Here is a 27,059-nt window from a genome sequence, read left to right on the forward strand (position 1 = left end):
ACAGACCAGGGAAACCCACAAAAGACAAATGTTTCAGCACCGAAACAAGTGTACAATAGGGGCGCGCAGCCTCGTGAATTCCAACCAGTGGATAAAGTGTTGGTCCTGGTGCCCACCACCGACCACAAATTTCTTGCCTCCTGGCAAGGACCATATAAAGTGACAGAGAAGATAGGACCTGTCAATTACAAGGTATGGCAGCCTGGCCACCAGAAAACCACTCAAATCTAACATCTTGACCTGCTAAAGTAGTGGTATGCCCGAGATGTGCTTCTGTGCAATATGTCCCCTCTTGTTTCCCCCTCCTCTCCAGGCAGCAGTTTAGCGAAATATCGTAAGGACTGGACTGTCAAAAGGACAGCCGCAGCACATGAGGGAGTTGGTTCAGCAGAACTCTGATTTGTTCTCTGCAACACCTGGGCACACAACGTTGGTAGAGAATCAGATCCCTACAGAACCTTGCCTGAAGGTAAAACTGCGGCCCTATAGGGTAGGGAGGCCAGACAGGCAGCCATAGTGAGATAGGTTGAGAAGATGCTGCAGCTGGGGATAATAGAATGCCACAGTGAATGGAAAAGCCCTGTAATCCTCGATCCTTAACCAGATGCCACAGAAAGGTTTTGTAATGATTTCAGAAGGTTCAATGACATTTCAAAGTTTATTGTGTATCCCATGCCCAGGGTGGACAAACTGATCAACCATCTTGGGGAAGCCTGGTATATCAGCACCCTTGACTTGACAAGGAGATACTGGCAGGTATCTCTCGCGGCGGACTCAAAGGAAGAAACAGCCTTTTCAACTCCGACATGACTATCACTATCACTACCCTTTGGTCTGCATGGCGCCCCCGCTACATTCCAGAGGCTGATGGAATGGGTCCTGAAGACCCACCCTGAGTATGTAGCTGCATATTTGGATGATGTGGGGATTCGCAATGACTCCTGTGACAGCCACTTGGTGCGGCTAACAGCAGTACTGGAATCTCTTCGCAGAGCAGGTCTGACAGCCAACCCAAAGATGTGCAAACTCGGTTTGAAAGAGGCAGAATATCTGCGTTTCACCATTAACCCGGGTAATGTGAAGCCGCAAGAGCACAAAATCCAGGCAATCCAGGAGTGGCCACGGCCTTCAACTAGAGGTCGGGCAAAGACTTTCTTGGGACTCACCTGCTATTACCGCTTTATCCCTAACTTCTCTCCGGCAGCTGCTCCCCTCACAGAACTGACCGAAGCTTCACAGCCTCTCATGGTGAAGTGGACTGAGGAAGCAGAGAGGGCCTTCCAAGGCCTAATGCACGACCAGTTCTGGTGACCCCGACTTCAACAGAGAGATGGTGGTACAAACGGATGCATCAGAGGTGGGCAAAGGAGCAGTACTCTCCCAGGATGTACAAGGTGAGGATCCTATGCTGTATATCAGTAGGAAGCCCAACCCAAGGAAACAAGGATGTACAACTGTGGAAAAAGAAGGGCTTGCCATCAAGTGGGTGCTGCAGCACCTCCACTATCTTTTGGGACAACGGTTCACTCTGGTGACCGACCATGCACCCCTGGTCTGGAGGGCAAAAAAGAAGGACACTAATGCCAAAATGGGGAGGTAGTTTGTCGCTTTACAAGAGTGAAGGGGGGAACACTGAAGGGGGGTTTAAAGGGCTGAGGGGAATGGTGGTGGTGGGCTTCTACAATCCTGCACGTTGGCTCCAGCAGCTGCCCAGTGGCTGCGTTGCTGGCAGCACTGGGTAGGTGTCCTGCACGTGCAATCTGCAAATTAGGCTAGTTAAGGGTAGCTTGAGGATAAAAGGCCTGCTCTGGGAGAAGGTCTGGTGACTTGGATACCACAGGAGCCTGGGTTAGCTGCTTATACTACTATACTACTTACTAGCTTATGTTAGCTGGTAAGTTGAGTCGCGACCCGGTCCAGTAAATTTTCCTAAGTTAGCAGGTAGCCACTCCAGAGGGAGTAAGGTTTTGTTTTGTTTTAGAATCATCAGTACTGTTTGTTACTCCGGGATGAATTCCCCCATACATATCGATACATCTGATAAATATGATACATTTAATCAACGACCTTTCGTGTCCTCCCCTATGATATGAACTGAACATAATCAAAGCTTTATTGAGATCCATCTACAGTGGATTTTCTTCATAGAACGTAAAGAAAATTTCCACCTCCTTCATCCTTGAAAGAACTGGAGGCATTTATATTTTATTATTTCAATATCCCAGTAAACACAGCTCAGGACTTGTATGACAGAATTCCAAAAAGGATTACAGCAGATCTGAAGGCTAATGTTTCTGTTATTTGTACACCCTTGGAACATTCTGTGTATTTATATAACAATAAAGACACAATGTTAAAGTCACATGAGCAGGTCAATTAAGTTTCATGTAGCTACTGCAACAGCCTATAATCAGCACATGACCAAGACATAAAGTGGAATCGTATTATTATTATGGATCATGGACCAATAGTGGTCCAATACAAGTGTAGAAATCGTGACCCACTGCAGCAAAACCCGCTGTCTTGCGCATTTCTAAAATCGCCAGGAGCAGCCAAATAAGTTGAAAAAAGATTTGTGCTCCTTTGTGTTTTTTTTTTTATCTCAACGTATTTTCAAAACAGAGTTTAATTAATAAATAGTAAAAAAAATTTAAACCGTGGAGTTAAATATTCCCATTAGATTACATGGGGAAACACAGTTCACTTACCGAGACGCTGAACAGCACTGAACAATGCTGATCGATGGTTTCCTTTAAAGAGACCGTCCAGGTGAAGATCATTCATCCATATTCCATGTGATGTGAAGTCACAATGTAAAACCGTTTTGATAGAGCTCAACCTTTAAATCTTATGTGGTTTACACACACACAGAGACGTCATTGTGGAAGGGGGCCATACTTCTGTTAACAAGACGAGGTTCCAGTTTCACTTGTCTGTGAAAACTCTGTGTTGTTATTGATTACGAGAAGCAGGTGGAGGAAGATCTAATCATATCGTGGACCTTAATCTGACAAGTGAGATAGATCAAAGTCAGTTAAAGTAGCGTGTACTGGACTTTTCGCAATGATAGTCAGTTCTCCGACAGCGACGCTGAGGACGACAGCGACACTGAATCTGATATTATCCCAGACTTGGAGAACATTTCAAACAGCGGAATTCAACCTGAATGTGACGATGAAATGGAATATTTTCAAGAACCACTGGAGGAGACCGATGATAAGCCCGTGACGTGATGAAGTCCGTTGAGGTTGGTGAATTAAAATAAAATAATTCCTCTTTTTTAAAACATGTATAGTCTTACTGTTAAATAAAAGCTTTTTTCAAAACAAAAATAGTTGTGTTGTTGACACTGTTCAACTTCATTCAGCAGTATGTTAATTAGCCATGTGGCTTTGGCTACCCCATTGCATTCTGGGAGCTGGCTGACTGAAGCAAGTCTGGTCGAAAATTTTAAGGTGAATATCTCAGAAACACAGTTTGCCACACCCTTGTCATTAACAAGTCATAGCTTTAAAAATATTTGCTTGATTTGCACAAGTGAAACCTTGTTTGGAAGCTCTGATTCTCCACTTTCAAATGATCGAAAGTCGAAAGCCGCCAAATGACCCTAAAGTATGCGGTGGGTCACAAATGGAACCCTATCATGTCCAGTTGACTGCAAGCTAACTGTCTGAATCTACACACTTGTCTCTATCCAATCGATACATATTCGCATGTTTTGCATTTGAAAAAGCTAAATCCAGTCAGATGTCATTGAAGAACTAATATTCCATACGACACAAAGAATGAATTACTGTACGCTGTATATACCAAGCTAAAATAAATGGATAGGATGAAAAAAGAAGACAGACATAAGAACACAGAGTCATCCACTGACCCCGCCATGTCCCCGATTAGAAGGGTGTGCAGAACACACACCCCACTGTAGTGGCCGTGACTCATTCAGCCGTTTTGCTTTCAGGAGCCGACTGTGGTCCTAAACAGATGGCCGGGTGAATCTTGTGGTGGAGACACTAGGCCTTTATTAGAACGCTGATGTGTCGGGGTTGCTTGTCTGAGCAACACACACACACACACACACACACACACGCACACGTACACGCACACACGCCTGATCGAAGTCTCTAAGCGATAAAAAAATGGAAACTCATCATGTTCAGTTGACTGCAAGCAAACGGTCTGGATCTATACACTTGTCTCTATCCAATCTATACATATTCGCCTGTTTTGCATTTGAAAAAGCTAAATCCAGTCAGATATCGTTGATTAACTAATATTCCATACGACCATAAAGAATGATGAAATTACTGTACACTGTATATACCAAGCTAAAATGAATGGATAGGATGAAAAAAGAAGACAGACATAAGAACAAGTCACAAGTTCAAGTAACCACACTCAGATTTTAGTTTGATGTACACTCGTCTACTTGTCTGAGCAAGGTTAGTTATTTCTGTGGCTCATTTTCAGTTCCACAGGGGGAGAAATGGAGGAGCGGAGCGCGTTATAACAAGGCACTGACAAAAGCCGTCAATAATCATAAGGCTGGCTCATGGAAAAGGGAGACAATCGTACAGCCGTGGGAGAAAAAGAAAAGGGAGGGGGAAGGAGATGTCAGAGATGAAAAGAGTGAGACGCGGAGAAAGACAGGAGAGATAAGAAAAAAAAGTCACCCGAGGAGAGAGAGGAGTAAAAAAAGGCCCTTAAACCCAAAAGATGAACCCGGCGGAGAATTAAAGATTTAGAAGGAGCGGTGGACCAGTGCAGAAATGGTCGAGAGGCGAAGGGAAAAAAACAAAAACAAACGAGGACCAGCGCACATTGGAGTTCTGCATTACGGCATCAAGGAGCATACCTACAACAAAGTAGAAAAGTATGCCTTATTTTCATCCTGATCAGTTCATTTCCTAAAGACTAGACTTTCTCGCAACCATACACGATTACAAAGGACAGATGACAAGGTTTTAAAAAGCGCTGTGTGTACATTTTAGATTATAGGTTGAGTTTTTTTTCCCCCCACATCTTATTTCACTTTTAATTTATTTAAAGATGTTGACGCTCTTTTGGTAACAGGTCGACTGATGCCCTGAGCAGATGACAACTGGATCCATTCATTCACAGCATATGCGTTCAGGTTGACATCTGAAACCAACATATTGAACCACAAGCTTCATTAAAAGTAGGGCAGGGGCACCGGCTTTTAAAAACAAACAATTGGGTGAGCAACAAATATATATGGTTTCTGGGAAGAAAAGTGTTGAATAAAATATTTTGAAAATTTTAACACGTCCCTTTGAACTCGCCTTAAGACTTGCAAAACAGTGTTTTCCACCTAAATATAGGGCACCAGCAATTATACATGCTCCCCCCCAAACCACTTGATAGAGAAACGGAGGAAAGACAGAATATAAGTGTGCGTGTGTCTGGGGAGTGCCATGGGGGAAATCAGTTTTAAACTGCTGCTGGATTAGTGGAGGGTGTGGGGGCTGGGTTGGTTTGAACACAATTACTGAGCCTCACACCGCGGAAGTTTGCAGAAACTAAAGGCAAAAAATAAAAATAAACAAACAAATAAAGCCCACCAGATTTGCCATTTCCTCATTAGCAAGAGGGGAGAGTGATAGCAAGAAAGAGAAAGAGAGACTTACACTTACTTATTGCAGAGAGTTTATATAAACCTTAATTTAGCACATGCAGTATCTACCGATTTCTGTGGCACAAGCACAAAAAACTGGAAGACAATTCAAGGAACAAATAAATAAATGAATAAATAAATATAGGTTTTTAAGGTCCCAGAAACCTGTCTTTGAAAATAAAATTTGAGGTGAAAAATAAGCAATCCAGTGTCTGAATCTTCACTTATATTATATCTACAAGGTGTAATTCCTAATCGTGTGTAGCGGAGCCTACAGTCAACCTAGCGCATATTTTTATTTATTTTTATTAGAAAAAAACCCACCGCAGAATTATTAATTAATTTATTTTTATCCTTCATCTGCAGTTTTGTCACAGACAGTTGGTATTCTCTTTTAATTTAAAAGATTTGTGCTGCTCTGTGAAGCCATTAGAGCAGTTCCCATGCTTAGAGGGTCTGGCGGTGCTTGGTAGTTCTCCAGCCGTGGGTGGAGTTACTCAGATGGGGAGCGGTTCTAATTATAATTCGAGTTCGAGTCTCCATGTGACGTAGGAAAGAGACACAAATCTGAACGGCTTGTCACATGTTTTCTGACAAAGGCAGCTCACAGTTTGCCTATTAGTAAGCCCATCACACAAGTGCACAAGCAATGACAAAGTGAATTTAGGTCCCCTCAGCTATTTCATTTATTTGCGTAATGCACGTGCTCCTCTATACGCTATTTCCATTGTTGGTGGCGGGGAAAAGAACAGTAGAGGAAAATAGTTTTTTTATGCTCCAAGCACCTTGGAGTGTCACGGTAGTTATGCACTTTCACATTTGTCTTCTTTGTGATGGATACATTGAATGCTGGCGAGGTGACACACGGTGGTATGCTCATGGAGGCTCTCAGAGACTCGGCACAAGAGATGTAACATTGGATCTTGTGCATCATCGTATGTCTGCTGCCATGCCAGTGCCAGTCATTTTGACTCACCCTCGAATCCATATTCCCATTGAATTTCTGACCTCAAAATTTCACTTAATCAGAAATTCAATTAGGGTGCATCGTGACAGCTAAATACAAGGCAGTTGCTGTTGCCTTTGTTCTTACTGCAAAGAGAAACAAAAATACACAAATAATAGAAACCAGATAGAGGGAAAGAAGTGACAGTGGGAGATTGCTCCATTCATTTTTCAGCTGAACCAGTGGTTTGTCCACCCCCCCCCAACTCACACTCTCGAGAATCAACAATCAATTCCTTGATGGTAACGCAAAGAAGCGTTAACAAGCCTATCTGGCCTTTCCTCTGAGGCTGCACAAAGCAAAGCATGGCTATATTGAAGGGAATTCTCCCAAGCCCTGTGAAGTAGGAGACTCAATGACTCGATTGGAATTCCCACCAGACCCAGAGGAAATGACACTAGGCTTGGGCGATAAAAATTGTATATTGTGACGCATATCTATATATTTATATATAATCGTTCTTGTTGACTGGGGGGGCAGTTACTGAGAAACCGTTCCCATTACACACGCTTGCACACAGTGTTTCTATTACAATAAATACATCTACAATAAAAACACTCTGTATTTGTTTTCTTTGGAGAGATGGTTTACCTTTAATGCCGGATGACAGAGAATGGATCGCAAGTTGCACAGGGGCATTCACATAATGTGCGTGTGGAAAGGATCTCTCGTTCAGTCAGTCAGTGTGCATTACAATAACAGAATAAAACAAATAGAAGCCTGCAAAATGCACAGGGATAATTTCAAAGAGCAATTATAAATAAGGGGAATGATAAATATATATTTTTAAGTGTTTGTTTATTTTTATAGCTATACAGCTATACTATACTACAGCTGTCATGACAATTAATGGCCTGCGATTGAAAACCTGCAATTAAAAAGCCGACTGAATGATCAAATATATCTAAGCCCCCGTACCAGCACGGCAAAGTTCTTTTGAATCTGCGCTGCTACATCAAACACAAAGTAATACATAATGGAAGAGTGAGCCCACGACATACTGCAGAAGCAAGGGATGAACAGAAATAGAAGGATTAAATGGAGGGAAAATAGAAAAAACAACAACGTTAAAGAGGAATTCCTCCCTGGTCAAAGACTGTGAATTGTCCAAACATGGCTCTATGTGTGCAATTCAAACAACTACAAACAGTGTGGGGAATGGGGCACGGAGGAACGAGTCGTAGACTCGTTAAGATTATTTTCTGTGCAGAACGCATGGAGAGGGGGTCCACTAACTGTACATCCTCTCTGTGCACGCAATTAAATGAGCTATTTGCTAATATTTGCTACCATATGCAATATTTTCACAGAATTGAAATATCGCCCCTCGTCCGTCCGTCCCTGGAACCATGGGGAGTGATGGACGGACGGAGGGCGATATTTCAATACTGTGAAAATATTGCATATGGTAGCAAATATTGCGATATTCGCTATTATCGAAATTTTATCGACACCAGCCTGACCCGTGCATAAAGGGGATGACATGGCCCCACTTTGGTTCCTGTACCAGGAACCATAATACTACTATAATAGTAAGGGATGTACTATATTCAGCCTACTGCGACATGTATAGCAGCATAGCAGGATTACCAGAGAGCGCTGCCCTCTTTCTCACAAGCGCTCAGCCCCTCAAGGCCAAATACAGCCTTTCTAAGGATCTTATGATTGCGACAAGGGCCACCTGGACTTGATGTCTCTCAACCGTGCCACCGTTCTGGTTAAGCTAGCATCACAAAAATGACACGGGGACCTAATTTTCCAAACGTTCTATAATCCCCAAAAAATTATCATTGTAGCTTCATAAAAATCTCAAACTAAAAAGTGAACTATAGCATTCAAAATAGCACTGCTGATGAACTACCATAATGTATCAGAAGAATTCACTACTCTTTAATTTTCAAATTGCTTTCTTTACTGAGATCGATCAAGCTGGGAGGCTATGAATCTTGGGAGGAGCTCAGTTATGGGCCATTTAGTCGTCACGGTTTGTAAATGGGGGGAAATATATATTTTTTTAAAACTAGGCCAGACTGTATGGAGCAGATAGCTGCTGGCAAGCCAGTACAGTAAATCATTTATTTCAGCAATGGCAGATTTTCACAGCAATTTACTTCAGAGGACCTTGGTCAATACAGCTCTAAGATAAATGTCTTCAATGTCTTGTCTTTAATTTCCTGAGCACCTCTTTCCTCAGGATACCCCCACCCCAGATATTGCAGTCAGAACAGATTTGGCGTACGCCAAAAAAGCAGAGGAAAGAAGGGAGATCTAACGAGATAAGGCTCTAAACACAGCGAAGTGAAAAGGCCTGTATCAGTATCAGAGATACTTTAAGTGTGTAGGAGGTTGCAGCATCGTGTGTGTGTGTGTGTGTTTGTGTGTGTGTGTGTGTGTGTGTGTGTGTGTCCCTCCACTCAAGTAATCTCTTAATTGGGTCAGACTTTCAAGGACATTATGTTTCATTAATGTGTGTGTGATGCCATATCAATGTGTGTGTGTGTGTTGGGTGGCAGAAAGCTGGGCTCTCAATTACAACTAATTACTACTACTACAGCTATCATGACAATTAATGGCCTATGATTGAAAAGCCGACTGCGTGATCAAATATGTCTAAGCCTCCGTACTAGCAAGACAAAGTTCTTTTGAATCGGCGCCCCTACATCAAACACAAAGCAATACGTAATGGAACGCCAAACAGTGTGATCAGGGTCACTCTGAAGGGTTGTTGGGGGGACAGTGACTGACAGCGTCCCTGTTACGCATGATTGCACATGGTGTTTCTTTAGTTTCATTCCTTTAAATACATCTGCAATAAAAACACTCTTACTAATGGTTTTGCTTGGAGAAACAAGGAGCGGAGACACAGTGGAGAGCACAGCAATCAGCGGAGCGCAGATCACGAAGATGGGTGGCGTCGCCAACCTTTTTGTTTAATTTTTTAAAATTAATATAAAGGTTAAAAATACGTGGTATTTACAGGAAAACAAAAAACCAGGAGGACAGCGGGAAATGAGGGTAAAACACAGTAGAATCTCAAGAAAAATGGGAGGTTTGACAGCTATGATCCAGGTGGAGAAATGGTTGCCTAGTCATTATTCAGAAATAACTGCCCACTGATTGCAGCTATTGACCAATCAGAATCGAGTATTCCACAGAACCACATAATGTGTATTATTGGCTTTTATTATAAGATAGTGTTAATGCTTTGGCAACATGCTTAATCAAAATGTCGTGCCTAATAAAGCTTTGTTGACTTGACCTGAGAGAAATAAATTAATTACAGAAATAATTTACAGAAATCCAACCTGAGTTGTGTTTTTTTCTCCCTCTACTTTGAACTAAATGTATGGGTGGGTATAGCAGCCTGTGTCAAGAAGCTGAAAAGGAAGGAACAAATAGACGGAAGCATTGTTCCACAGCCCACCTCTCTCCCTCTGCTCCCTCAGACCCTTCTCCCTCTGTCTCTTTCACTCTTTTCCCTCGAGATTATCCCTGTCTTAACAGGAAAGAAGGTATGGTGAGGCATAGCCAGTATTATGTGGCTGTCAGATAGGTGGGGTCGGGCTGTTGGCCGGGCTAAAAATGACTCAGATCAGTCACTGATCCGGGGCTCATTTCCTCCACTGTTTCCTTGCAAGCTTCCAGTCAGACCAGCCCGTACACAGCAAAGGATCGGTTTGCGGTGGTGATGGTGGATATGGAACTGAAGAGAACAACAGGGGACTTTACACTAACGCCACTGAAGGATATATGAGTTCACACATAGTTTAATTGCCTCCAGGGTCCACGGGGTTGCAGTCGCTGAAAGCTTGGCCGCAGGCGACAGCGATGCACGAGAAAGTGTTCACGTCGGGTGGAAGTAACGGCTGTTTCATGGCTGGTCAGTTTCAGAGACTGACACATGATCCAATTGTTATCGCGGACCAGTTCCAAATATGGCCACTTTTGCTACCTTTAGGGGTAGATACCAGGGATGGATGAATACCTCAATATATCTATAATTTGATGATGTGTTCGTGATGACCACAATTGTTAGTAATGTGGATATTATGACATCAGCCGTAGAGGTATAGAGCAGCAGTCTATGAAGTTGGAAATTGCATTACTTTACTGTAATGCAGCCTTAACATTTAACTACATCACGATATTACACTAACCAAAATCTCAGACGATACCTCAGTCTAGTCATCACAATAACAATATTATATCGATATATTGCCCTGTCAATATACTAGTAAAATTCCATAATTCTCTTCTTTCGTATATCATCAGATGGCCAACTCAGTGTCATATAGCCACGCCCTCGTCTCCAGTCCTAGGTCAAAAAGGCCAGCTTCTGAGGGTGGGCTGTATAGGGGGCAGCTGGTGATTATGTGCTCGGCAGTCTGTTCAGGTTCGCCACACTCGCATGACGCACTGTCGGATAGGCCCCACTTCTTTAGAGAGGACTTGAAGCGCCCGACGCCAGTACGCAGGCGTACATAATTCTCAATAGAAATCCAATGTACTGAAGCATACAGTCTTCTATTTAAAAAGATTTCCCAAAAATGCAGCATGTAGCCTTCAGTATATGATAGTACGCAGTAAGCAGTTTGTGATGTGTTTGGAATATATTTGTAAAGAAAAACATCCACAGTAGGGTAAAAATTATGGTAAAATCCTGTATCCGTTGAAGCTCTTGTGAGATAGATTCTCCCCATCTTGGAGAAGTAATGATTATTAGTTGTTTATTGATCAAAACTTGGTAAGATGGTTCTCCAAAGGGGGGGATCCGGTAGCAGTCATGTAGGGAAAAAAAAAAAAAAAAAGCTGTGCTCTCTTCATCCCACAGGTCGTCCAAAGGACAGAGCTCTTGCAGCAGTTCTTGAGGGTAAAACAAAAATGGCGTTGCAGGTTCAGAAGTTTCACTCCACTTTGCAATGGCATACAAATACTCTGTGTTGTACACCCACTATACTGACAGCACAGGTTAAAAAACAAACCAAAAAAATCCATTATGAAACATTAACCATGGTTCTAATGCCAATATTCCATAATATTTGTAATGTTAATACTAAGGTTGTTAAATATACAATTATATTCAAACTGATTATTGCAAAGTTAATATAAAATAATATTGTTACGCCCACTGACTCAAAGCAGATGTGAACAAGGGTCGGGTGACATGTCCATTTTCCTACCAGCAACCGTCAGCGCAAGCGCCGCCGGGGACAGAGCACTTGGTCTCACTGGCCGCAGAGGTTCGGTTTAAACAATCGTTCAACAACAATCAAACAAACAATCATTAGGCGTTTTAAAAGGATAGGCAAAATTAAAAAATCTAATCGTGTAATAATCAAGGAGAAAGCTGGTCCGGGTCTGCGTCTCTGCTCCCCGGAGGAGGAGGCGGCCCCCCCAGGTCAGTCCCCCCACCCCCCGGTAACTGGTGTGTCTGAGTGCGCTCTGCACTGCCGCGTTGTCCCTCCGATATCTGATCTGAACCAAAGCAAGAGGGAAAGCCAGTTTCAGAATGACTGGGAAACAGGGTTTACGGTGATTTATTTCTTCTTTTTGTGAATTTCTCAAGAAAGGGAGAAAAGCACCGGCCGCAGTTAAAGCGGCAACGCGGAATACCAGTTCCTATTCGCGCACACTTCAAATAGCGCTTTACAGGTCATTCAATTAGCAAAAGAAAAGGACAAATATCACCCCAAAAAATTGCCTAAGAAAAAAAAAAAAATAACAACCAGCGATGAACTCATTATTGGACATTATTCATCCAATCGCCCAAGCCTAATGTGAACCCATAAGCACAACACAAAAACAATCAGGGAAGAAGTCAAAGTCCACAAGGTTAAATTTAAAAAACAGGCAGGGATCAAAACCAGGAGATCAGTCAGAGAAGGCGAACTTATCCGGCAGGGAACCAGGCAGATAATCAGGGTCCAGGGGATCAGGCAGAGGTTCGAGCAGAATGTACAGGAATCAGGAAATAGAGCGAGAACGTACAGTGTAATGCAAGAGACAATCTGGCAGAGAAGAAGGGGAAGTGAACTGGTATTTATACTGAGGGACTAAAAGAGGAATGGGCTGCAGGCGGGGGAAACCAGGTGAAGGGAAGGGAGTGACAGCAAAACAAAAGGGAGTGGGCGGATCTGAAATGACATGGAGGTGTTTTCTCCAAATTTCTCTGCAACAACCAGTTCTTCTATTCTACAGTATATAATGTTTGCTTATAATGTCTATTTTATTTTTATTTTATTCTATTATATATATATATATATAATACACTTTATTTTGTTGTTGTGTGTGACGTGAACTGCTAAAACACTTTAATTTCCCTGCTGGGATCAATAAAGTACTTATCTACCCTATCTATCTATCTATCTAGATACTTGTGCTGCTCTATGTCGGAAACTCTCAGGCTGGCGAACCGATTCCGGTGCTCTCCTGGCTTGACTGCTGCTGCTGTCCCTGGGAACTCCTCTGCTGCCAGACCTCCATCCATGCTCATTGTCGGCTCCTCCATGATTTGACACATCACCCTGCCTGCGGCTAAAACCCTCTGTTACCCGGGTGCCCGCGTCCAGGACATTGGCTCCAAAATCCCACAGCTGCTGGATCAAAACCTGTCTGCCTCCAGTGTTCTCATCCATGTCGGAACCATCGATCTCAGGAGCAAACAATCTGAGACACTTAAAGAGGACTTTACGAAGCTTAATGACATTCTTCTACAGTCAGACCGCCGCTTCATTGCTTCGGCCTAATGCCGTGTCCCAGCTTTTGAGACATAAAATTAACGCGTGTCCTTCAGCAACACACATGACTCAAGCGATACTGCTGCTCCCTCAACATACCATTTGTAGACAACTTTGGCACCTTCTTAAACCGTCCAAATGTCTTTAGACATGATGGAGTACATCCGGACTTTCATGGATCATGTCTCCTCGCCATGAACATGTAACTTACGTTAAAATCCTCTGGTCACTACTGATGTTTGGTGAGTCCGATCCACTCTGACATTAATGACTGTCACTCTGCTTTACAAATTCCTGTAATTATAAACCGTAGACAGAAATCACATAACTTCCCTGTAACATACAGGAATCCAAACAACTTACGGACTTCGGACTCCAACTATCAGTCCCTCGCAAAGCCATGCACCCACAACAATAAAAATGGCTTTATTAAATATCAAGTCACTAACTAATAAGTCATTTTTAGTTAATGAGCTCGTAAGTACCGATAACTTGGATTTCTATCTACTGACTGAGACCTGGCTGGACAGAAATGGCACAGATGAACTCACTGAGACAGCACCTCCTTATTTCAAATTCATCCAAACCACTAGAGCTGACAAGAGAGGCGGTGGAATAGCTGCTGTCTTCCCTGATATCTATACATGCTCGGAGAATTCACGTCTTTTGAACACCTTGCTATATCAATAAACTGCAGTGCCCCAATTTTAATCAACACTGTCTATCGGCCACCAAAATCTCAATGTGGCTTTCTTGATGAATTCTCTGAGCGACTGTCCAAGGTCTCCACTGATTATGATTGTGTAATTATCTCAGGTGATTTTAATATTCATGTTGACATAGAAATAGACCGATCAAATAGACCCAGATGCTCAACACTTCATTAACCTATTGGAGGCATGTGACCTCACTACGCATGTTTCTGGACCCACCCAAAATAAGGGGCATACTCTGGACTTGGTCATATCAAAAGGACTTAATATCACTGTACTGTGTCATGGATGTTGCTATTTCAGATCAATGTTGCATATTCTTTGATGTATCTGCTCTTCCTGTACAACAGAGGGGTACCTGAACAATTTAAAGACATATCATTAACAATAATACCACTGAAACCTTTAAAAGAAATGTAAATGAGTTACCGCTGTTTGTGGCATCATCAACTGAGGATCCTGTGAACCACTTCAACTCAAAACTATAAAATATCATTGATAACACTGTAAAACTGAAAACATAGGAAAAACAAAAAGCCCCCTGGAGAAATGGAGTGGTTGTTAGGCAGCTTAAGAGAGAGTGTCACCAGGCAGAATGAAAATGGAGAGAGGCAAAACTTGAGGTTCATCATGAAATTTACAAGGATAGACTCAATCGATACAATATAGAAATTAAACAGGCCAGACAGTCTTTCTTCTCTAAATCATTAATGAAAATATCTACAATAGTCAAGTGCTCTTCTCCACTGTTGATCGACTTATTATTCCACCATTTACAACCCCGTCAGAGATGCTCTCCACTGAAAAATGTGAAGAGTTCGCTACATTCTTGAGTAGCAAAATTATAGCTGTCAGACAGAATATTAGTACTTCAACATCCAGAAATGAACCTACCCTCCAGTTCTCCAGTAATATGACTGCTGCCATGTCTCACTTCGTCCCTTTAGACATGAAAAAACTGGACCATATTGTTGGCCAACTCAGGTCCTCCACCTGCTGCTTGGACCCTCTCCCTACCTTATTTTTTAAAACTGTTTCTGACTGCCTAGCACATTAGAAATTTTAAACGGTTCTCTTCAATCAGGTATATTTCCTGCAGCATTTAAAACAGCTGTCATTTAACCACTCCTGAAGAAGAGCAATCTCGATGCAACAGTTATTGCTAACCATAGGCCCGTTTCCAACCTGCCCTTCCTCAGCAAAATACTTGAAAAAACAGTTTACCTTCAGCTTAACAACTATCTAACCTCAAACAGCCTTTGAGACACTTATCAATCTGGTTTTCGACCTCACCATAGCACAGAAACGATCTGTTCTTCTGCTCCTGGATCTCAGTGCTGCCTTTGACACTGTTGACCATCAGATTTTATTAACAAGATTACAAAAATGGGTCGGCCTATCTGGCCTGGTTCTAAACTGGTTCAGAACCTGGGTGTAATCATAGATGGTGATCGAAATTTTAAGAGCCATATCAATCACATCACAAAATCAGCCTTTTACCATCTACAAAACATCAAAAGCAGACTCTGAAAAATGAATCTATGCATTCATAAAGAGTAGATTGGACTACCATAATGGCCTATTCACCAGCCCCCCTGGAATCAACTGTGGCAGCGGCTGCACGCGTTCTCACTCAGACAAAAAGGTTTGAGCACATCACACCTGTTCTTAGATCTCTACATTGGCTTCCTGTTAAAACTAGGATTGACCTTAAGATTCTGCTACTTGTATATTAAGCTATAAATGGCCTTGCACCTCAGTATATAAAATAAATGCGAATTATACTTCTGTCCTTACTTGTGTGTGTGTGTGAGTGTGTGTGTGTGTGTGTGTTCTCTATGTTGTGAGATTTGTGTGTGCGTTCTGTATGCTGTGAGATCTGTTTATTCTGCACTGACTGTTCTTATGATTGCAGAGACATTTCATATATGTGATTCACCGCAGATTTTATGGTCATTTGGCGGCTTTTTTTTTCTTCCGCATCATTTGACAGTGGAGAATCAGAGCTTCCAAACAAGGTATCACTTGTGCAAATCAAGCAAATATTTTTTAAAGCTATGACTTGTTAATGATAAGAGTGTGGCAAACCATGTTTCTGAGATTATCGCCTTCAGTCCATACTTGCCAGAATGCAAATGGGGTAGCCAAAGACACATGGCTAATTAACATAATGCTGAATGCTGAATCACTGCTTTGTTCTTGTGTTTTAAAGGAACGTTAAACGTATTTGTGACCCACCCTTCGAAGCTCTGATTCTCCACTGTCAAATGATGCGGAAAAAAAAAAAGGCGAGAGCCGCCAAATGTCCCTAAGGTCTGCGGTGGGTCACATATAGTGTGTTTTTATTGTAGATGTATTTATTTTTATTTTCCGATGTTTACATGAAAACAAATCACTGAATGCGGTGTCCCCCACAATCTTGGAGAATGGCAGCAAAAGTCAGAACTAACTTTTAAATTAGGCCTTGTAGATCTAATGAGTTAAGATTCAGAAACTGGATTGCCTTTTTCTCGCCTCAAATTTGTTCAGAAACAGATTTTGGTGGACTTATAACGGTGAAATAAGTGAAAGTCTACAGACTAAATACAACGGAACCCAGAGTAAAGTTGAAACTACATTGGCCCAGAACTAGGAAACCTGGCAGCTTATTAACATTTAAAGCTACACAGAAACAGCCTGTTTTGGAACAGGATGGGTTTAGAGGTATGTTAGAATGGCTCAAATATTGTATATACTGTATATTAACTTGTGTAAAAAGGAGCATAGGTCCCCTTTGAATAAAAACTGTGGATAAAAGTTGTTTTTTCTATTTCTATAGGCTATTTGGTGCCTTGTAGCGAGGAAGCATATGAAGGAATTGGAGATGGTGGCATTGCACTGCACGGTTGGTCTGGTGATGAGGTTGCAGCTCCAGGTTATAAGCTGCATTTTTATAGCTTCATGCATTAATACAATTCTTATAGATAATAACAGACACAAAATAAATGAGTTTAATATATTTTATTGGAGTCTTTGAACATCACCATAGCAAGATATTGTCACGCTTGTTTAGTTTTGCAGTTGTACTGTATCCCCCGCTCTCGCTCTCCCCGTGCATAAAGTGTCGTTATCCCATTCCTGTCTACTGTGTTCCAGCTGAATGCAGAATAAGGCCCGGTGTCCATTCCTTGTCGGAGCCGTTGAATTTGAATGAAGGGAATCCAAGGTAATTTATTAGCTACTTCGGGAGTGAGCCGGCAAGCTACTTTAAAGCTAAACAGCGATTGGCCTGCAAATAATCACTCCAAAAATCGGATTTATCGACTGCAGCTCCCTAACCCTAACCCTTCAAGTATTTGGCAAAAATGTAGCAGTAAAATGTCAAAAAAGGACGACCTGCAGCCAGCTTGTCATCAATAATGACCAGGTAGGCAGTGTCCTGAAAGTATATTGGAGTCGTTGGTTAGCGGACAAACCGAAATCATCTCTGACGGCAAACTGTGACTTTGTTTAACATTTCCTGATCTTTCAAATGTTGTATCAATATTTTATTCGTATATCAATACTTTTGCAATGTAAAGTAATCAAATAATAAATAAATAAGAGATAATATCTGACGTAGTGTTGTGATGGCGTCACACGTTTATTCTGATAGATCTAGTGGTCTAGGTCTAACATAGCGGCCGGAAGGCTTTGATTTGAATCAATCAATGGGTACAAAGAGTGCGAGTACAAAGACAAGGAGCAGGCACCCCCACAACACCCCCCCACGGCAAGATGGCTGCCAGCAACAGGTTATAGCATATATGGAGCACTACTGGCTCTCGCACTTGCCAATATGAGCCTAGGGCCTGAGCAAGTGAGCAACCTTTCAAATTAAGGAGCTGTCAAACTGCCAGGGAAAGGACAGGTTGCAGACTCTTAGATCTGAATACACACACACACACACACACACACACACACACACACACACACACACACACACACACACACACACACACACACACACACACACACACACACACACACACACACACACACACACACACACACACACACACACACACACACACACCAGAGTTTTCATTAGAACAAATTGCTGCCGGTCAACGTGTCCGGGAAGATTTCAATGTCCCGGACAAATGGGAGAGATTTCGGTCAAATAGTATCTGTATCTATTGAGATTAAAAACAACTGATAAGCAGTAGAATGAAATCATGAATGCATGTTTATTCATAATATTTTTCTCAGGAAACGCCGTTTTAAAAATAAATAAATACATATTACGCATGTGTCCCACCACAGCAAAACTCGCCATCTCATGCATTTCAAAAATGGTCAGGAGCAGCCAAATAAGCTGAAATAAACATTCTTGAAGGAAAATTTGATTTTTCCAGATTCGTGCTCCTTTGTGGTTTTTTTTTTATCTCTCAACATATTTTCAAAACCAAGTTCGATTTATAAATAGTAGAAAAATGTTAAACTATGGAGTTAAATATTCCCGTTAGATTACGTGGGGAAACACAGTTCACTTACCGGGACGCTGAACGGCACTGAACAACACCAATCGACGATTTCCTTTAATGCAAGCGTCCATATTCCATGTCATGTGAAGTCACAATGTGAAATCGCTTTGATAGAATTCAACCTTTAAATCGTACTACTTTTATACACATGGAGCCACTATTGTAAAAAGGGCGTAGAAGATGAAGAAACGCGTCACGCACCTACGTCACTTCCGTAAACAGATGGTTAAAGCGCAGCACGGGGGTGTTTTCAGTCTCACTTGTCTGAAAACGTTCTTCTCTGTATCGTTATGGATTGCGCGAAGCGGGCGGCGGAAGCTCTGAATCATATTTCGGACCTTAATCTGACCAGTGCGATAGATCCAAGTCAGTGTTAGCAGCGCGTACTGGACTTAATTTTCCGCAATGATAGTCAGTTCTCCGGCGGCCACGCTAAGAATTTGACGATGAAACTGAATATTTTCAAGAACCACCGGAGGAGACCGACGATACGCCCGTTGTTGGTACAACGGAAGAAGTTGATTTTCTGAGACTCAGCCCATGATACTCAACATTTTGTTGTGTTGTCCGTACTTTTAAACTCCAAAACATAGTTCATGATTGGCCCATAATGAATGTTCATGATTGGCCCATAAAGCGGTATGTTAATTAGCCATGAGGCTTTGTTTGTCCTCCAACTCATTTGCATTCTGGGAGCAGAATGAACCAGGTGTAGAGAAAACATTGGAGGTGATTACCTCAGAATCACAGTTTGCCACACCCTTGTCATTAACAAGTCATAGCATTAAAAATATGTGCATGATTTGGACAAGTGATACCTTGTTTGGAAGCTCTGATTCTTCACTTTCAAATGATGCAAAAGAAAACCTCGAAAGCCACCAAATGACCCTAAAGTATGCGGTGGGTCTCATATTACGATTTAAAATCAAATAATTTCTGTTTGCTATCAATAAATAACAAGTGCAGCTGCTTTAATTAACATTTCACTCAAATACAATTTTGATCAAATCAAAAAACTAAATATGGCAAGTAGGTGTTATTAGATAATAAAAGTTTGTAGTATTGCACGTCTTGTCGACATATTTTATACAATACATATTTACCGTCTGCTTTGGCTCGGACGCCACCTATAGATGTATGTGTCCTTGTTGTCACATTACATCATCTTTCTGCTTCTCCTCTGAGTTGTGGACACTGGTCTCACTGTCACCGTCCTGTGTCTGTTTACAAGGCAACCTGTCCACGATGGCGGGGCGGGCTTATTTCTATATCGACTAACGTGATTGGTTTGAGGTGACAGGTCAGCTTTAGATCGTCCAAACCGATTGGCTCCCCGTTACAACTTGCCGAAGGCGGAAAAGAACAGATCTGCGGAAAAAAATAATTTCGGGTCCATTTTATTTCGACATAGAAGGAAAAATATATTGTGATGGTTATCGTTATGGTTTTATCACCCAGCACAAATCAAAATTGTGCTTAGAGGGAATTATTTTCACTGAACATTATGACCGGAGAGATTTAAATATGCCAGGCTTGGACAGATTTTCCTGGTCCAAAACCGGTAAATTACCGGATAACAGAAACTCTGACAAACACACTGAGCTTCAGCTTGAAATAAATTAGGATTTGAAGTGCTCCAAGACCACAATGAAACAGGTCTAAAATAAGTACAAAACGGATGTCCTCCCACATTACTGTATACACACACACACACACACACACACACACACACACACACACACACACACACACACACACACTATCTAATAATGTAATGTGTTGAAGCTATGGCTTTGTGTGTAACCTGCATAACGAACCCATTGTCTCAAAGTTTGTGTCCTGAAGTTCGTATTGTTTCATTGAAAAGTTTAAACAAAAAAAACAGCACAACACGAGATACAGTATCAGGAAAAGAGAGCCTTAAAGACACAGTACTTGCCTTTAAGATGGAGCCACGTTTAAAACTCATCTCATCGTCTGCTGTCGCGGTGAAGTCGAACTTGGCTACGGCCTCCATGGAGGGATCTCACGAGTGGTGGCTGACACCTCGACCGAGCATCAAGTTGGCAAACGCTCGTTTTTCCAGGCTCCCGGGAGCTCCCACCCGGAGGAATGACTTCACACCACGATCCTCTTGGAGAAAAAAAAAAAAAAAAAAAAAAATCACACAAATATACACGTTTCCATGAATTCAGGCACACGCTCGCATAATACACAACAGCATATTATTCAACAACACCCGTGTATAATAGTACTTCGCACCACCAGGGCGGCTGCCGTGCTCAGTGTGGTGCCGCGCCCAGACAATACGGGAGAGGCGAGGACGGAGAGGAGGGCGCGGCGGAGGAAGGAGCGTGCGATTGACAGCTGCTCGGGCCAATTAGAGCGCGCTGCTCCGCTAATTAGCCAATAGCCCGTGACGATGGAGGCGGTTCTATACCCCCGACAGGAGACGAGCGGACGAGCGGGGAATGTTTGTCCACGACGCGACGGATCTTTTATTTTATTTTGACCAACCGAACAAAACGATCATCGTGCATCTTATTGTTTTGACAAACAAAATCAGTGACCATTAGTTCAAATATTCTTGGTATAGCGCTTTATAATAATAACAATAATTATTATTACAGTATAATAATTATTATTATCATTATTACAGTATTATAATTATTATAATAATCATTATTATTATACAGCAGTGGTTCTCAACGTGGGCTCCGGGGTCATTCAAGAGGTCCAGGGTGTCCTCGGCTAAATCTTTACATTACGTTACATCCAAGATCTTGGGACCATCAGAGAATATACAAAAACGACTGTTTTGATCCGCGTTCCACTGTTATCTCTCTATTGGAAAGACAGTTTGGACTAAATCATGTCTAACGGAGACAAATTTCACAGTGCACTATGACGCCCCCCCCCCCCCCCCCCCCCTTTTAACTGAACCTTGAGGCGACATTGCTTGCTCTACTTTTATCAGTTTGCTTTTGCACCCCTTATTAATTCACGTTTTATTATCCGCCCCGCTGTTTCACTTACAGGCTCTCTTGATAAAAGTATGTCTTCATTAAGCAAAACCTGGGGCGTCACGATATCAGCCTATTTTTTTGTCTGTTTTATGCTTTTACAGGTCACTCACGTTGAACCCACAGGAGAAAGAAGTGCGCATTGTAAATTAATTGCATGACGGCCATCTAGTGGACGGCTGCTATAGCACATGTGTTGCGTATGCATTGGCATTAGACCGAAGCTGTTGTTTATTTTTTATGGATTTACTTTTTAATTAATCATTGAATACAAAGTTATTGAGTTAATTATTATTTTCAAATAAGCAATTAATTTATTGCCGCTGCTAATGTCAATTATAACTAATCAACAATGTCAACATATTACAGTGGTACCGCGATTTACGACTGCATCGACTTACGACTAATCCAAGATACGAGTAGCGATAGTCGCGAAAATTTGTATCGACCTGCGACCGACTGCTCCAAGATACGACCGCGGAAATTTGCAGTTGGCGCGTTGGAGCACTATTTTCCGCATGGAAACGCTTTGCCGAATCAATCAAAAAATATCAAGATCTATTTTTAAAATATTATTATTATTACATATCATAATGAATATAATAATAATATTAATAATAATTATATTTTTTTATCATTATATAATATATTATAATATCTCTGTATTCTTGTATTCATAATATTATTAGATTGTTAATATAAAAAAAAACCCCCACTATAGATTTCGACTACTTGCCCCTTGAAGTTGGAGACGTTAGCGCTGCCAGCAGCACGGATGGACTTGGAGCGCAAGAAGCCAAGTGCTGCTCTCACACGCATGTAAAGCCGCTGTCACGACTCCAAAACCATGGTTCAACTCTAATTCAACCTGTATCTGACAATCTGTCCCCAATGCTTGACTCCAGAGACTGAGCCGCCCGGAGAAGCGCAAACACCTGTTGATGCTTTTTCTTGGGATTACTTGATCATTCACTGATGGATTTCTTGAACGATTCCTCCGAAAACACCTCTGCCGGGGCTGGCAATGCTTCTACAGGTAGGGGGTTTTTCTTTCCTGTCGAAATTTGTATTTTTTTTATGTGAGTGTCCAATTTATTGGCTCAAAGATTTCACTGTTTTTATATATGGATATTGGAATGGATGATATACCCGTCACCTATACTGTACTGTTTTACACATGATAGTTGCATCTGCATAAAATGACCCGGACAGAGATAGACAGATATAAATAGATGAGGGGCGGACGGATGGAGAGACAGACATAGACATTAAAAGACAGAAATATACAAAAGACAGACAGACAGATGAGAGATAAATGTGTGTATACACACACACATAGATACATACACACGTCTATACCTATATATACTGTGTGCGTATATATATATATATATATATATATATATATATATATAGTATAAACCCAAAACAAAGTGTATGTATGTATATAAATATGTTTATACACATAAACTGTATGTATACACACACACATATATATCCATCCGTTATCCATACCGCTTATCCTTCAGGTCAGGGGGGGCTGGAGCCAATCCCAGTTGTCATTGGGCGAAGGGCGGGGTACACCCTGGACAGGTCGCCAGTCTATCACAGGGCCGACATACAGAGACAAACAACCATGCACGCTCACGTTCACACCTACGGTCAATTTTAGAGTATATATACATTATATATACAGAGTACATATATATTTACATATATATGTTGTGTATATATGCTGAATTTATACATATTTATATAAATACGTACACTTTGTTTTGTTTTCTTTTTATAAAAACGATGATCATCTATTAGAGATTACAACGATAATAAATGGTATTATATGGTGTGACCTCTCACGTGTAGCTGAGCTGGGAGTCTATCACTTACCTGCAGACAGGCGGCAGCCTCCAGCAACACACTGTGTATCACTGCTCAGCGCACTCACAGCAGCATGCCTAACCTTTCCAAGCAGCATGTGAAAAATATGATGATGCAATTGACAACTTTGTCACCATTGACTGACAGATATTAGAGTGGACCTATTATGCTCCTTTTTATACGAGTTAATGTCGGTCTCTGATGTTCTCAATACATGTCTTTGAAGTTTTTTGTTGAAAAAAACACAGATTTTGCATTAGAGCCATTATAACGTACCTCTAAATCCATTGTTTTCCTGAGGCCCCGAGTTCTGTGAGCCGATGGGGTTTGAGCACAAGTTCCGGGTTCTGTGAGCCGATGGCGTTTCAGTATGACTTCTGGGTTTCGTTCTATTTACTCTGTAACCTTCGCTGATTTCACCTTATCAGTCCACCAAATTCTGTTTCTAAAAAAATTTGAGGTGAGAAATAAGCAATCCAGTTGCTGAATCTTCACTCTTAGTGAAGATCGACAAGGACCTTTTGTCTCGTGTAAACATTGAAAATAAAATAAACAAATCTACAAGAAAAACACAGACACACAAACACATAGAGCAGATAACCATAGCAAATAAATCTGTGACGAGATGGCATCAGCTCGTGCAGAGAGTAGCAAAAACCTTTGTAAACTGAGTTGTCAGAGCAGTTGGAAGCCTGAGCGTTTTGTCTACAGCCATTATTTTGTTATTAGTTTACCTCATTATTTGACACTTTGGCCACTTTGGTCTAATATGAACATCTCACATTGTAACATTATATATATATATATATATATATATATATATATATATATATATATATATATATATATATATATATATATATATAACAGAAAATAAGGGAAAGCATAATAGGTCCAATTTAACAACATTAATGAGCTTTAGTATCTCCACAGAAAAAGCTGAGACATTATTATGAATTATCTTGTACCATATCATAATTACTTTGCATCATTAAAACCCATAATTACCACCCATGTTTATCTACTTGTTTATAACTGTCATTCTCTGAGAGTGAGAGAGAGAGAGAGAGAGAGAAGAGATCCAGTCAGGATTTTTTTCTATAGCCCTTAATCTCAGTACAGTCTCAAATGACTGGTCAAGCCAACATTTCAGATAGAAATCAATGGCATTCCCCTGTCTAAACCTTCACCCGGACAAGGAAAAAAACCTTGGCTCGCTACATGCATAGATGCAGTTATTTAATTCTTTGGCTGTCTGTTTATCACCTGATCTTCCATTTTTCCTGTCTCTCAGCTCTAGCCGGGGCTCTGCACTGCAGTGCCATCCTGCCTATCATATATGGCATCATCTGCTTTCTGGGTATCCTGGGCAACTGCATTGTGATTTATACCATCATAAAGAAGACCAAGTGCCGCGTCAAGCAGACCGTTCCAGACATCTTCATCTTCAACTTGGCCATTGTTGATCTGTTGTTTCTGCTCGGAATGCCATTTCTCATCCACCAGTTGCTGGGCAACGGGGCCTGGTGTTTCGGCGCTACAATGTGTACAGTCATCACAGCGCTCGACTCAAACAGTCAGATCGTCAGTACCTATATTCTCACTGCCATGACACTTGACCGCTACCTCGCCACGGTCCACCCCATTCGCTTCAACTACATGCGCACGCCCTATGTTGCCGTACTGGTCATCGGGCTGGTTTGGGTGCTGTCCCTGCTCACCATCATCCCGGTGTGGATGTACGTGGGTCTGATGCCTCTGCAGGACGGCCTCGTGGGCTGCGCCCTCCTCTTGCCCAACCCGGTCACCGACACCTACTGGTTCACCCTCTACCAGTTCCTCTTGGCCTTTGCTCTGCCCTTGGCCGTCATTTGCCTTGTCTTCTTCAAGATCCTCCAGCACATGTCCACAAGCATGGCCCCACTGCCGCCGCGGAGCTTGAAGCTACGCACCAGAAAGGTCACCCGGATGGCGGTGGCGATCTGCCTGGCATTCTTTATGTGCTGGGCCCCATATTACATCCTGCAGCTGGTGCACCTGGGTGTCCAGAACCCCAGCCTGGCCTTCTCCTATGCCTACAACATAGCCATCAGCATGGGCTATGCCAACAGCTGCATCAACCCCTTCCTCTACATCGTCCTCAGTGAAACCTTCAAGAGCCAGCTGACACGGGTCGTGAACCCCCTCAACAGGAAGTTCAGGGTTAACCCAAGTGCCACAGACGGTGGCAGCGTGAGTCTGAGGCTGGTGCCAGAGAGGGCGCAGCCAGAGGCTAAAGCACATGAACTTCTGCCTGCTAACCTCGCCCCGGACTGAATTACCACACAGCTGAAAACCTCTGTGAAGAACGTACAGGATTATGTCTTGACTGTTTCAGGTCGGGAATGCGTGGGAAATTCATAATCATGAGAAAGAGGAGAAAAGACGTTTGACCTGTAAGAGTGTATTGCGGACCATAAAAGCATGAATCTATATTTACTACAGTATATTTAAATTCACTCGGTATCTACATTCAGCTGGTGTCTGAAAGAGTAAAAAAGATTTCTGTGATTCTGCGATGTTTCGTGCCACGTTCAAGGGAAAGCGCGTTACAAAGCACACTTGATTGATCATGAATAGAATCACTAACCACGCGGTATTTAAGGAAGATATTCATCATCTGTGAAGAATCTCAAAACTTGGTCTCTTGGTCTATGGACCTCAGTATGTATACACTGAGACGCCACCGATGTACAGCCAATTTCACAAAATATGAAATTATCATAGAAGTCCTCGTGTAAATATAAAGTAAACTGAGCTTAAATTATCTGTCCAAGTTTTGATTATGCGTTTATATTTTTACATTAATAGATATGACAAACTAATATTTATGTATAAGTTGACAAAATTGACACCGTTGATGCAAAGTGCAATGGAAGTATTGAAGCTTCAGTGTGCGATAATTGTATTTTGCTGAAAAAAAGACTTAATACGATGCTGTGAATGGCTTAAGGGTGTCAGTGCTGTGACATTTTAAGTAATCGCTTCCATATTTCTCAGTTTTCTTTCCACTGTACAGCATAGAATCGACTTGTTGTATTTGTTTTAAATTGTTGTAAAATCGAATATATGACTATATGACAATCCTGGTCATAATATTGACGTCTATTTACAACGTTTATTATTAAATGTTGCTGAGCACCCTCTACTGGTTGAAATCTGCACAAAATTTTGTGCCGAGAGGATGATGTTTTAGATGAGTACTTTTAGTGTCGCTCTACGTCACAAATTCGAAACATTTGGCGACTGTTTTCAAACTTTTTGGAATTGAGGTCTGCCTTCTCCTCTTCCGTGGGGAGGGGTGACATTTCTCTTTCTAGGACTACACTGCAGAAGAATGTATATTTTAACGCTTTATTCATACATTTGCATTTGAAAGAGGGCTTTTATGAACTCTCCTTCGTGATACGTAGCTTTTAATCAGACGGAAACGCAAACAAAGGCTCGCCTTCTCTGCAACTTGTGAAATTGAGAAAATAAATGATAATAATACATGAACTGTCGTCATCCCTCTTCGCTGTTG

At 41.7% G+C, this 27,059-nt stretch overlaps 2 protein-coding genes across 2 annotated transcripts in view; one reads left to right on the forward strand and one right to left on the reverse strand.

Annotated features, from left to right (window-relative positions):
• Nucleotides 1-20,892, reverse strand: part of grb2a (growth factor receptor-bound protein 2a) — a 45,403-nt gene extending 24,511 nt beyond the window's left edge. Inside the window, exons 1-2 of the mRNA XM_079999356.1 lie at nucleotides 20,859-20,892; nucleotides 20,536-20,729 (exon numbers count right to left, since the gene is read on the reverse strand). Of these exons, the coding sequence (XP_079855482.1) occupies nucleotides 20,536-20,613 (78 nt within the window). The 5' untranslated portion in view covers nucleotides 20,614-20,729; nucleotides 20,859-20,892. The remainder of the gene's footprint in view (nucleotides 1-20,535; nucleotides 20,730-20,858) is intronic.
• Nucleotides 20,893-24,122: 3,230 nt separating this feature from the next.
• mchr1a (melanin-concentrating hormone receptor 1a) lies at nucleotides 24,123-25,813 on the forward strand (the record flags this gene model as incomplete). Its single annotated transcript, XM_079999518.1, has 2 exons — nucleotides 24,123-24,144; nucleotides 24,792-25,813. 2 exons carry the CDS (start codon nucleotides 24,123-24,125, stop codon nucleotides 25,811-25,813), a joined length of 1,044 nt encoding a protein of 347 aa, XP_079855644.1.
• Nucleotides 25,814-27,059: the final 1,246 nt, after the last annotated feature.

This window comes from Zeus faber (assembly GCF_960531495.2).
Source record: "Zeus faber genome assembly, chromosome: 4".
NCBI classification, from domain to species: domain Eukaryota; kingdom Metazoa; phylum Chordata; class Actinopteri; order Zeiformes; family Zeidae; genus Zeus; species Zeus faber.